Source organism: Muntiacus reevesi, chromosome 2 (genome assembly GCF_963930625.1).
Source record: "Muntiacus reevesi chromosome 2, mMunRee1.1, whole genome shotgun sequence".
Lineage (NCBI taxonomy): Eukaryota > Metazoa > Chordata > Mammalia > Artiodactyla > Cervidae > Muntiacus > Muntiacus reevesi.
The window spans coordinates 52,665,652-52,678,530 of NC_089250.1; the positions used below are offsets into that span (position 1 = coordinate 52,665,652).

The following is a 12,879-nucleotide window of genomic DNA, read 5'->3' on the forward strand; positions in this document are numbered from 1 at the left end:
CCACAGTTCCAAGGTCACAGGGAACCACGGGGCCCAACAGGGAGAAGTCAGGCTTTGGGGGCCTGCTGGGGCACACCTCTGTGGCAGACATGTGGGGACAGGGCCCAGATTCTAGAGTCCCATCAGGAGGGCCTGCACCCCTTAGGCCACCCTGGGGAGACACCTCAGAACACAGGTCCATTGTAAACCAAGGGGCAGACGCTACAGCCGCCCAGACCCCAGCCTCAACAACCACCCTCGACCTGTTGTGCTCCCACCCTGCCCCTGCCTGCCGGGTTCCTGAGGACTGGGCCCGTCCCTGGGACCTCCTCTTATGATTCGAATGTCTTCCTGTCTTGTGCTTGACGCACCCATCCTCTCTCCCTGCGGGCCTGAGCCTGCGTTTCAGGCTGGCTTTATCTGTCTTCTGCCTCCAGCTCTTTCTCTCCTGGTCCCTCTCTCCATCTCCGCCCTCCCTCTTTTTTTGCCTCCCTTTCCCCGTCTCGTCTCGTCGCGGTTCTCCGCCGCCTCCGCCTGTTTTTCCCTCGCTGCTTGCGCTCCCTTTGGGTGCGTCTCGTCTCCGCCTTTGTAGCTCGCTCCCTCGCCGCATCCTCCTCTCGCGTCCCTGTCGCGCTCGCGCGCGCCCGAGGACCCTGCATCCCTCGCGTCCCCGCCCCCGGCCCCGCCCGCGCCGGTACCGCATTGCCGTACTGCAGGGGCGCGGTGCACTGCGCCTGCTCGGGCGATAGGTGGACCCCCCTCCTGGAGAGATAAAACCGCCGGCGCCGGAGTCGCCAGTCCCTCTGGCTGAGACCTCGGCTCTGGGTAAGGACGCTGGGCCTCCGGGTCCCTATTCCCGCCCCCAGCTTTCCGCAGAGGGCCCCTTCCCCGGGGACCAGTCCTGGGGGCATAGACGGGCCCGTCCCGGCTTCTGGCGAGGCTGCGGTCCTCCCTGCGGAGATCTGCCGCCCGCCCAGCACGCCCGCACCGGCACCGGGGTCAGTCCCCGGGGCGGCCCTGCGTGGGGTGGGGGCACCGTGGTATCGCTTGTTTACGCGGCGGCTGAGGCGGGGACGAGTCTCCTGGACAGTGGCGATCGACCTGCAGCCGTGACCTTGGGACCGCCTAGGGCCCTGCCGGATTGAGGAAGGGTCGTCAGCGCTGGGGGTTGGTGAGGGTGGGCGCTGTGGGTACCCGCCATGTAGCGGGAGAGCGGCAGGAGGTCAGACCTGAAGGGTCCTTGCCACCCCGCCCCCACCCGCGCTGGCGATGTCCACTTGGTATCCGCACCCTAGGGTGCACCTTTTTCTCCAGCTTTCCCTCCCCCAGCTGCCTGTCACCTCCTGGGCTACCTAGGTTTCCCCATTGACCTCCAGGATGGAGCAGGGGCTGCGACTCTGTGATTAGAGGGGAGGGGGAGGGGAAGGCCCCCTGCCCCCAGCAGGCTGAGGGCATCTGTCTGTCATTTGCTGAGCTTGGCTGCTAGGGCCAGATTCACCCTCTGGACAGAGCAGGGACCCCCACCTCCCTGCCCTACTGTCTGCCCCCTGTCCAGATCTGGGGAGGGCCTGAGCTATTCTGGGCCCCTGATCTGGGCACTGCATCACCCTGCCTGAGGTCTGGGCCAGCCTGTCTCCCTGTGCCAGCCTGCCGGGCAGGGATGAGAGGAAGATGGCGCCGTCGCTGCTCGAGGAGGGGAGTGGGAAGCCCTGACCATCTCTCCACTGTGACAGCTCGGCAGGGGGTGGGGGGGTGCTGGGACTGGGAGCAGTGTCCCAGCCCAAGACCGTGGGTGGGGGAGCAAACACTGGGGACAGGGCATTGGAGAGCTGGGCAGGGTGACTCATCAACAGGCTCCTGACTGGTCATGGGGCTCACCAGCCTGGTGTTTCTCCGTCTCTCCAGAGGGGGGATAACCTCTCTCAAGGCGGCGGGGGGTTGGGGGGGTGGTTGTAGCCACGACACTCAGACATTTCCAGCTGTTGGCCCTTTGGGCTTGCCCCTGGGCTCCGCTCAGCTAAATGCAGAGACCTGGCTATAGCCTCAGGGTCTTGTTCTGTGGGGCAGGGTGTGATCCCAACCTGGGCAGGGCAGTGTCTGCTGGGCTACTCCCAGAGGCCCCCCATCACCTGTGCCCCTGCCTCAACCCACAGACTCACTGCTCAGCATCCCCTCATCCTGAGCCAGAGCACCCCAGGTCGTGCCAGCCCCTCCCCACGCCCCAGGCAGAATGGGCAAGGAGAAGACCCACATCAACATAGTGGTCATCGGCCACGTGGACTCGGGCAAGTCCACTACGACTGGCCACCTCATCTACAAATGCGGGGGCATCGACAAGAGGACCATCGAGAAGTTTGAGAAGGAGGCTGCCGAGGTGAGCCCTGGGGGAGCTCCCCATTTCGCCTCCACCGTGAGGCTGGGGTTCCATGTGGCAGCCCAACTGGCACTTCCCTGACCCTGGGGTATGAAGCTCAGATGATCTCCTCCAGGGCAAGAGGATGTGTGTGTCAGAGCATCCAGATGGGAGAGGCAGGGGGCAGGGGAGCAGGGGCACCTCTCTCTGAGGAGGTGCCTGTGGAGGAGGTGGACCAACCTGAGGGACCTGCCCCGGGGCAAGGGGGAGGCGCACTTCTCCCAGTACTGGTCACTGTCTCTGAGCCCCACAGTTGGGTTCCTGTAGCCCCAGGGCTGAGTCTGGGTCTGAGGGTGGCGCTGTCCTCGCTTGTCCCAGGGCAAGGCCAGGGCTCAGAGTGGCTATTAATAGCCAATTGATGGGCACCCAGCCCATCAGCTCCATTTTCTCGTGCTGGGCTGGGGCAGGCCACTCATCCAGGGTGGCACCCTTTTATAAGGGGCCCTGATGGCTGAACCCCTATTTCTGGAGGCTGATCCTCTTGAGTTCTGAGACCCATGGGTGGGAGGTGTCTATGAAGTAGGGGTCTGTTCTCTGTGCCCCCTACCTTCACCCCTGAGCTCTGGGAGAAGCCCCCTGTCTGGGGAAGCTGTCAAGGGTCTCACCTGGATGACTGGTGCCAGGGCTCAGGAGGGGGCGGTTGCTGGCCTGGGCTGAACCCTTTTCTCAGAGTGGGTGGGGGTGCTCTTGGGCCCCAAAGCTGTGTCTTTCTTTTCCTGCCGGGCTGGTACCTGGAAGGGGGGGGGTGCTGAGGGTGTTTGCAGGGTGTCTGTCTGCGAAGCCTCCCTGGAGGGCAGAGTTTGGTCCTTGCGCAGCCCTGGCAGGGGGTTTTGCCTAGCTGGACAGTGAACACACAGTCCTGACTACAGCCCTGGCCCTAAGCCTGGGGGTCTCGCTCTGCACGCGGGGCAGGTGTTGGCAGAGGGTGGCCCGGCTTTGCTTCCCCTGCTCAGGTGAGGCGGGGGTGGGGGGGAGGAGCCTCGGAGCCACTGGGGAGCTTTATCTGTAGAAAGAGCTGGAAAGCCAGGCCCTTCCTTGCGACCTCATCTGATTTCTTTCTTTCTTAAAAAAAAAAAAATCACAGACGGGTTTTTTTGGTTGGACAGTGTGAAACCCAGTGGTGTCGTCGGCTGACACAGAGATCTATCTGGGGGAGGGGAGACCCTGGCTTCAGATAAAGGGGAGCCCTCAGCCGGGGGAGGGCTTGAAACCGCCCGCAGCTTCTCTCCCAGGGCGGCTCCCAGGCCCTTGCGCCCCCTGCTGGTGGATGCTCAGATGGCGCCCGTTGTGACTGCAGGAGGCTGGTCTGGGCAGGCAGGGACGAGGTCTGGGTGTCCCTGGTTCCAGAGCTGGGTCCAGAGTCCCCGGTCCCGACAGGAGCGAGGGCCCTCTCCGCTGTGACATGCTGCTCCCACGGCCCAGGCGGACCCGTGACCAGGCCGTTGGGTCTGGGTCCGTCCTGAGCCACGCCCCCCTCCCCCCCCAGATGGGGAAGGGCTCCTTCAAGTATGCCTGGGTACTAGACAAGCTGAAGGCAGAGCGGGAGCGCGGCATCACCATCGACATCTCCCTCTGGAAATTTGAGACCACCAAATACTACATCACCATCATCGATGCCCCAGGCCACCGCGATTTCATCAAGAACATGATCACAGGCACATCCCAGGTGGGCGGGGCTTTGGGGGTGGGGGGGGATCTGGAGGTGGGGCAAGGGCACCATTTAGGAGACCCTGGGGGCCCTGGAATTGGTGAGTGGTGGTTGGGTTTCCTCTGCTTCCTCACCAGGGCATGAGACCCCTCACCTTTGTCACCACTCACCCCTCAAAGAATTGAGTAAGCGCCCCAGCATCTCAGCCAGGCAAGAGTGCCTATAAGGACAGCTGGCCACTGTCAGGGCCGACTTCACAGACGAGTGGACACAAAGGCCAGGATGGGGACACTGAATGTAGACAGAAATGCACCCCCCCCCCCAGATAATTTAACATTGCCAGGGCATTCACACAGACACACACTGCCTCTAAGGGTGAGACCCCCAGATTCCATCCCCAGGCGACTGCCCAGGCCCCTGTCCACTGCCCTGAGGGGCCCGAGCTCACTCTGCCTGACCTTATGGACAGGCGGACTGCGCCGTGCTGATCGTAGCCGCAGGAGTGGGTGAGTTCGAGGCAGGCATCTCCAAGAATGGGCAGACCCGGGAGCACGCGCTGCTGGCCTACACGCTGGGCGTGAAGCAACTCATCGTGGGGGTGAACAAGATGGACTCCACGGAACCCGCCTACAGCGAGAAGCGCTATGATGAAATTGTCAAGGAGGTCAGCGCCTACATCAAGAAGATTGGCTACAACCCGGCCACCGTGCCCTTCGTGCCCATCTCAGGCTGGCACGGGGACAACATGCTGGAGCCCTCACCCAACGTAAGCACCCTGCAGTGGTGGGGCTGCTCCCCAAGGGCCCTGGGTCAGGGTGAGCACAGATGGCCAGTGGGGGGTCAGGGAGCTGTCCCCAGGCTGCTCTCAGTCCTGTGACTGTGGTACTAGCCCTCTGTGGGTGTTGTGCTGGTGGGAACCACAGCCTCCTTGGGTACGGGCACTCTGCCCTCAGCTCAGTTTCCCCAGGAGACTGGCCAAAGCCACTGCAGCCCCTTCTTTGGCCAGGGACACCCCCAGATTGACACTGTGGGGGCAATGGCCACTGAGGCCCAGGCTTATCTGCCTGGGCCTGTGGGGTGCATGGGGTGGGGGGAGGTGGGTGCCATGACGGTGCCTTCTTCTTCCTGCCCAGATGCCCTGGTTCAAGGGCTGGAAAGTGGAGAGGAAGGAAGGGAATGCCAGTGGCGTGTCCCTCCTGGAGGCCCTGGACACTATCCTGCCCCCCACACGCCCCACAGACAAGCCCCTGCGTCTGCCGCTGCAGGACGTGTACAAGATTGGTGGTGAGTGAGGGCTCCATGGCCACTGCCCGCTGCAGTGCTCCTGCCCACCTGGCCAGCTCTGCCCTCAGACCCCCTCCTGAAAACCGCCCCCAGACCATGAGCATCCAGGGCCAGTTATTTCTGCCTCTCCCACCATGCTGCACACTTTCTGGGGGACCACCCATCCACCTATCTCCATCCATCCATCTATCTGTTCATCCATCTATCCCAAGACTGCCGGGGTCTTCCTCCCTCCAGACAAGTGCCCAGCCCTATGCCAGCACCAGTGGCACAGGGAGAGTCATTTATCACCCTCCACCTTGAGATCCCTGACTTGCAAGAGACACTATCCACTCTAGGAATGAGAAGACCTGGTCACGCAATGATGCAGACCCATAAACAAGCGTGAGGCCCACAGGGGGCCATAGTGGGGGACTCCCAGCCAGGAGGCTGTGGCCAGAGATGTTGAGGACCTGGGTGCAGGTGGAGTATCACGCTCACCCAGCACAGAGCATAGCCATCAGCCTCCTTAATGCCACAGGAGCCTCTGCCACAGCCAGGGAAGCCAGGCTCGAGCCCCCTGCCCCCTGTCTTGGGGGGGGGGGCATCACACCCCCACTGTTTGGCCACACAGTGTAAGCAGATCCTGAGAAGGGCACCATGCCCCTTTGGGACTCACCCCTGAGATGGCAGCACCAGTGCCGGGTGGGCCACCCCGGGGGGCTGGTCCACAGCCCGCTTAGTGCTGCTGTCTCACAAGGAGGGCCTTGTGGTGCCTCCCCTTGGGACACTTGCCCCTGGGGGTAGATGGGGCCTCTCAGTGCCTGTGTTCCCTTGTTCTGGGAACTTGCTTCCTCAGGCCCTTTTTCTCCAGATGGGGCAGGAGAAAGGTCTCCACCTCTGTGTAGGTCCCAGCGTCCGCCTTGCCCAGGTGTCCCATCCCCTCCCTCCCACCACATGGCCACTCCCTGCCTGCTAGGGAGGACAGGGCACCCCTGGCCCCAGCCTGCCCTCACGGCCCCTTTCCTCTCGGCCCAGGCATTGGCACCGTCCCCGTGGGCCGAGTGGAGACAGGGATCCTGCGGCCTGGCATGGTGGTGACCTTCGCGCCCGTGAACATCACCACGGAGGTGAAGTCGGTGGAGATGCACCACGAGGCTCTGAGCGAGGCCCTGCCCGGGGACAATGTCGGCTTCAACGTGAAGAACGTGTCAGTCAAGGACATCCGTCGGGGCAACGTGTGTGGGGACAGCAAGTCTGACCCACCCCAGGAAGCCGCCCAGTTCACGTCCCAGGTGGGCAGCCCGGTGGCCAGCGGGGCCCACTCCAGGCAGTACCAGGGCTGTCCTCATCGAGGGGGCTGCTGGGTGCCAGGGAAGACCGAGATCCTCACTTTGCAGAGCAGGTCCCCAAGGACTGGCGGGGTTGTAGGCAGGAAGAGTGGGCAGGGTGCTCCCAGCCTCACTGAATCCCTGCTCTGGTCCTGAAAAGGCTGTTTTCAGTTTACTGCTGGGAACAGGCCTGTGGTACTTTGTTCTCTACATGCTTACTGTGCCCTCTTTGGTGACCTCTGTAGGTGAGTAGGATTTTTTAATTGGCTTTATTGAGATATAGCTGAAATATGATAATTGAGGTGTAGTGTTGTCATGCCCTGGCCTCTGCTCTGGTGCTGCCCTTTCAAACTATGCCCTTGTCATTGTTTATCTCTTGTGGCCTTTCAGATGCTCAAAGAGGACCTTGGGGTTCAGGTCTGGGAGCCTCGATTCTCCCTATCCTGACCTTCCTCCATGGACAGCATCTGGGCCCCAGGGACCTGGGGTGGGCAGAGCCTCCTCCAGCTCAAGGCCCTCCCCCGGTACCCACCTGGGCATGCCTGATGGCCTTGTGTACCTCTGCCCACAGGTCATCATTCTGAACCACCCTGGGCAGATCAGCGCTGGCTACTCACCAGTCATTGACTGCCACACAGCCCACATCGCCTGCAAGTTTGCTGAGCTGAAGGAGAAGATTGACCGACGCTCCGGCAAGAAGTTGGAGGACAACCCCAAGTCCCTGAAGTCCGGTGATGCAGCCATTGTGGAGATGGTCCCGGGAAAGCCCATGTGTGTGGAGAGCTTCTCCCAGTACCCGCCTCTCGGTGAGCTGGGTGATGGGGGAGGGGCAGCCATCAGGTGGCAGCCAGTCTAGGCCAAGGGCAGAGAGCTGCTGTGGGGATGGGGTGGACGGAAGGTCCTGGACTTTCCTGCTGCGGCTTAGAGCTTAGAGGAGACCAAACCTTGGTCTTTATCTCACAGAGCATAGGTGGCCCCACTGGGTGGGCGGGGGATAGTATCCCCCTCTGCAGATGAAGTCCCCTAGGGGACTTACTCAAGGTCCACAGCTTGGCAGAGTGAGGACTGACCGCCGGCCTCCAGCTGGCCTGCCCCACCGATACCCCAGGGATGACCCACAGATCTATATCGGAGAGCTGCCTGTGCAAGGTTGCTGGCCACCGTCAGAATACCTTAAAGGGTGAACTGTATTCTGCACCAGGCTGCTCTAAGGACTGTTTACATGCCATTTAATTCCCACAACGACGCCTTGACAGAGTCCCATATGTGTTACTCCTGCCATCTAAGGAGAAGGGAGTCTAGCACCTCACTGCCCCCTGCCTTCACTCCGGAAACAGTCAAACAGGCTCAGAGAGCTCCGCGCCAGGGTCCCGCCCCAGGGCCAGGGTCTGGTGGAGGATGCTGCCGGCGCCAGTGCGCCTGCGCGCTGCATCCGGGCCTGCGCCTCACGCTCCCTCCCCGCAGGCCGCTTCGCCGTGCGCGACATGCGGCAGACAGTGGCCGTGGGCGTCATCAAGAACGTGGAGAAGAAGAGCGGCGGCGCCGGCAAGGTCACCAAGTCGGCGCAGAAGGCGCAGAAGGCGGGCAAGTGAAGCGCGGGCGCCCGCGGCGCGACCCTCCCCGGCGGCGCCGCGCCCCGCCCCCGCCCCCACCCCCGGCCCCGTCCCCGGCGCGGCCCCGGCGCCCCGCCCCCCCGCCAGGCGCATGTCTGCACCTCCGCTTGTAAGAGGCTCTCCGTCAGCGACTGGATGCTCGCCATCAAGGTCCAGTGGAAGTTCTTTAAGAGGAAAAGCGTTCCCGCCGCCCCGGCTTCCGCGTCCAGCCTTTGTCACGCTCAGTGCCCGTTTTACCAATAAACTGAGCGACCCCAGAATCGTGTGCGTCTGCTGCTGGGGGGTGGGCGACCTGCACTGTGTGAGGGCGCTCCTTAGGACCCCTCCTGGCCCCCCACCAAGCTGCCACCCCGTCCACCCCGGCGGCCATCACCCCTGCTGGCTATGTGCCCAGGCGTCCACCCACACTAACCAGGTGGGCGGTGGGTCGCTGAATTCGGAGTCCAGCTGGTGAGGGGGCTTTGGCCCCCAATGGGGGCATCCAGGACAAAGAATGGGTCACTTCGGATCGACAGAAGGGGGATGAATATTTTGGGGGGGTGTCTCTGAGAACGGGATGAGCAGAAGATTCCTGCACGAGTGATTGTCACACACTCGTTCTTTTCCTGGGTTTTCAAGCTCTTAGAAGTCTGCTCTTACACCCCATGCCCACAAGCCAGTCACTTGTGCCACATCCACCCTGCTCCTCAGTGGGGCTCATAAAACATCCAGGAACTGTGGCCCCAGAAACCCCAGAGCAAGCCCTGACTGTGGTCAGTGAGGGGGGAGGGGGGAGGAATGGCAGGATCACTCCCCTCCCAGCCAGCCCTGCCCCAGAAAGCAGCCCCCAGCCCCAGGGGGTGTTGGCACTGCCTACAGAGTTCAGGAGGGCTGAGCCGATCCCCCACCACGGGCGCAGTGCACACTTGCACGTTTGCAGTGGAACTGGGCTGCGGGTTGTCCCTTCCAGGGTGAGCAGGGCCATAGGGTCCCCCAGTGTAGGAGTCCCCTGGGGCCGCAGCAACAAATGGGCCCCAAGCTGGCAGCTTAAAACCACAGACGTGGACTCTCTCACAGTCCAATACCCCTGGGACAAGACCCAGCGTGGGCCTGCTTGCTCCAGAGGATCAAGGGGAGAGTCCGGCCTCTAGAAGCCTCTGGGGGCTGCTGAAGTTCCTTGGCCCATGGCCACATCCCCCCAGCCTCTGTCACCATGGTCACATGACCTCCTCTTCTCTGAGTCAAACCTCCTCTGCCTCCCGCTTATAAGGAAGCGCACTGAAGACCCTCCCCACTCCCGGATCATCCATGATCATCTCAGCTCAAGATCCTTACTTTAGTCACCTCTGCAAAATGCTTTCTTCTCACTTGTCATGTCACAGGTTCCAGGGCCTGAGGCCTGAGGCTCCTGAACTCTGGGAGCTTATCCAGCCCACCACCCCGGGTGGGGATGGGAATTATTCAGCCCAGCGAGGGGCCAGTGGGACAGAGCGGTGCATGGAGTTCATGGGGGTCTACAGAGGGGCTGTGGTGTCTCCTTGCCAAGTCCCAAAGTGGGGCTTGGTCCCCGGAGCGGCATGAAGGGAGAGTAGGACCAGAAAAAGGATGACCAGGTTAGTCAGGCTGCATGGGGACCCACTTTTCTGTGCTGGCGGCCTTCAGACCTCCTGGGAACCATCTGGGCTGACCCCCAGAGGCCTCCAAAGAAGGCAGCCTGAGTAGGCAAATTCAGACACAGAGAGTAAGGAGAGAGTTAGTTGCTCAGTCGCGTCTGACTCTGCGACCCCATGGACTGTAGCCCACCAGGCTCCTCTGTCCATGGGATTCTCCAGGCAAGAATACTGGAGTGGGTAGCCACTTCCTCCTGCAGGGGATCTTCCCAACCCAGGGATCAAACCTGGGTCTCCTGTATTGCAAGCAGATTCTTTACCATCTGAGCCACCAAGGGAACCCACAGACACAGCTCCCCTAGTCAAATATGGGTTTCAGAGAAACAGTGGATAATTTTTAACATGAATATGTCCTATACACTATTTACATCGAAAAAATATTTGTTGCTCACCTGAGATTCAAACTTGATGGTGTGTTTTACCTGGAGGCCCTACCAGAGGAAAGTGGATGCCTCCTGCCACTCTGCTGAGATGTGGCCCGTCCCTCAGGCCAGCCTGGGCTGACCCCACGGGCTCTCTGTCCCAGGAAGTGTCCTGACACACTTGGCCCAGTTAGAATTGGGGTCAAGCAGGAAAAACCTACCAGCTCGAGACAGGCTAAGAATGAAACCAGCCCCTGCCTGGGGTCAAAGGAAGTCGCCGAGCGTGGTCCCTGTGGAGACCATCACCTTCTGGTCCCAGTGGCTGTTACAAATTCTGGTCATTCAGATGCCAAGGCTGGGGGCTATAAGCCTGTCCTGCTCCCCAGAGGGCTGTCCTTGGGCCACACTGCTCGCCCCCCAGGTGAGTGTTTCTGGAATGGGGACACATATCGCTCCAGGCTGGTGGGCTCTCAGGATGGCTTGAGGACAGAGGTGGAAGCAGTATCCCATTCCCACAGAATCTGAGCCAGTCGGGGATCCCTGCCATGGTGGAGGGTGGGGTTTCTCGGAGGGTTTCAGTGCCTTGGGCTCCCTTGGGGATGCAGAGATTAAGGTAGGCCCAGGAAGGTGCCAGCTCCTCGTATGATTCCTGGCAGGGTCCTATGCCTCTCTGCATCCCTGATGCCCTGCTCCTGGTTAGGGGCGGAGAGGCGGAGGAGGAGAAATCCAGACCTCCCTGATCCAAACATGCAGTACTTCCAAGTGTCCACGTGAGGGCAGCACATGCAGCACATCTCCCAGGACTTTCCGGCTGACCTTGGGGGTGGGTCAGCACCCTGCAGAGCTGGGGTAGGCAGGGGCCTGGATCTTGGGGCTGTTCCACTCAACGGAAGGGGCTTCAGGGGGAGGCACTGGCCACACCCGGGGACCGGCAGCGAGGAGAGGCTGCTGGGTGAGACGGCTGACACCTGCATCACCCTGGGCGTCAGTTCTCAGACCCTCACAGGGTCGGATGCTGCTGAGGTCACAGCCAGGGGCTCAGTGCACCGGAGATGAAAGCAGGAATATTTAAAACTCAGGGTCACATGGTGCAGTCCTCACACAGCACGTGCCTCTGAAAACCCCACTCACTGCAGGAGGTGGGCCTGAGGGACAAAGACAAGCAGTGGTGTTACTGAGTAAATAGTTTAACCCTGAGGGCCTTCTGAAGGATTCTTGGGCCCTGGGGTGTCTGGATGGAATTTTGAGAACCTTTAATCTGGGCAGCAGTGCAGCTGGCAAGGGTCAGGTTGCTGCCCTCTCCACCCGATGGGAGCCAGGTGAAAGCAGGCAGTGGGTGGACGACCCCCTAAGGTCAGGCGCTTGCGGGCATCATGCGGCCGCCTCCGCACCTGCCTTCTCTGCTGTCCAGTTCCTGGTGCAGCCATCCGAGTTCAGGCTGAGGCCGCAGGGTGAGATGGAGGGCCCTTCCTTTGTTTCGATGGTAGGTGGGCCCTTTCCCTCTGCAGTTTGGGGCAGGGGAGCCTAGGAGGGGGCAGAGTCCACTGGGTCGGTGGGGCGGGGCGTCAGCTTCAGAGGTGGTGGGTGGTTGGACAAGGGGTGGGTGGACGGGGTGGGCAACACAGCCAAGACTGTGCATACTGGAATGGGGGTAGTGGTACAGCCTGAGGGCTGGGGCCCAAGGACAGGACACAGACCAGCTCTCACACCTGGCCTAGATACCCAGGCTTCCCCGGACAATGTGGGGACTCAGACAGCGGCCTTCCTGCTGGCCATGGGGCTGGTGCCTGCAGCCTGGGCTTGGTGAGTGGTCCCTGAAGCTGGGGCCTGGGTCTGGTCTCCCGCCCTCTGCTGGGCTGGTGAATAATTGAAAGCAGGAACCACCAGGACCAGACTGGCAGCTTCAGTCGGCACTTTGGATGCCTCTGAAAAATTCATGAGTCCTTGGGGCGGCAGGGTCCTGCTGAGCTGGCCGAATCTGATCTATCTCCTGCCCTCATCTCCCCAGGGGTCCCAATGCCTCCCCTCAAGGCAGGAAGCACCTTCCCTCTCTCCCCCAAGGATGTGGGTGACCCTGGTGGTGACAGTCCTGGGAGTAGCCTCAGACTGTCCCCGGGGATGACTGTGGGCGTGTCTCCTCCTGGGTGCCCTGATATGTCTCTGAGTGGGGCCGTGGTTGTGCCAGACTGCATGAATGTGTAGTGTGTACCGGTATGTGTACCCAGCTGTGCACACGTGTGCGAATGTGACCTGGTTTTGGAGCTTGTGGGCCTGTGTGTAGCTGTGTGGGATGTGAGGGGAACGAGGTGGGCTGTCCTGGAGCCCACGGGAGCTGGCGTGTGTGCAGGGGTGTGTGCAGGTGTGCACCTTGTGCATGCTTGAGGGAGCATGCATGTGTGTGCACACACATGTACATAAATGTGCATGTACACCTGCACAGGCTGTATCTTGGCTCTACCTGCACTGCTGGCTGGCTGCCTGGAATCAGGTCTGAGCTCCTGGGGGCGCCCGTGGGTGGCTGGATGGCAGCAGTGCTGGGCAATTTTCCCGGCCCTGCAGCCATGCAGGGAGAAACCAGCCAAGTGGCTGGACTGGCTGCTCCCAATTCTGCTGGGGTGGGT

At 61.5% G+C, this 12,879-nt stretch overlaps 1 protein-coding gene across 1 annotated transcript; it reads left to right on the plus strand.

Annotated features, from left to right (window-relative positions):
• Positions 1 to 658: 658 nt before the first annotated feature.
• On the plus strand, positions 659 to 8,507 carry EEF1A2 (eukaryotic translation elongation factor 1 alpha 2). The gene is made up of 8 exons (XM_065921632.1): positions 659 to 804; positions 2,133 to 2,353; positions 3,879 to 4,058; positions 4,510 to 4,806; positions 5,174 to 5,324; positions 6,342 to 6,598; positions 7,206 to 7,440; positions 8,099 to 8,507. Exons 2-8 carry the CDS (start codon positions 2,210 to 2,212, stop codon positions 8,224 to 8,226), a joined length of 1,392 nt encoding a protein of 463 aa, XP_065777704.1. The 5' UTR covers positions 659 to 804; positions 2,133 to 2,209; the 3' UTR covers positions 8,227 to 8,507.
• Positions 8,508 to 12,879: the final 4,372 nt, after the last annotated feature.

Coding starts and splice junctions, on each gene's coding strand:
- EEF1A2 (XM_065921632.1), top strand. CDS start 2,210: ATGGGCAAGGAGAAGACCCACATCAACATAGTGGTCATCGGCCACGTG. Junction 4,059..4,509: donor TGATCACAGGCACATCCCAG/GTGGGCGGGGCT, acceptor CCTTATGGACAG/GCGGACTGCGCCGTGCTGAT. Junction 5,325..6,341: donor GGACGTGTACAAGATTGGTG/GTGAGTGAGGGC, acceptor CTCTCGGCCCAG/GCATTGGCACCGTCCCCGTG.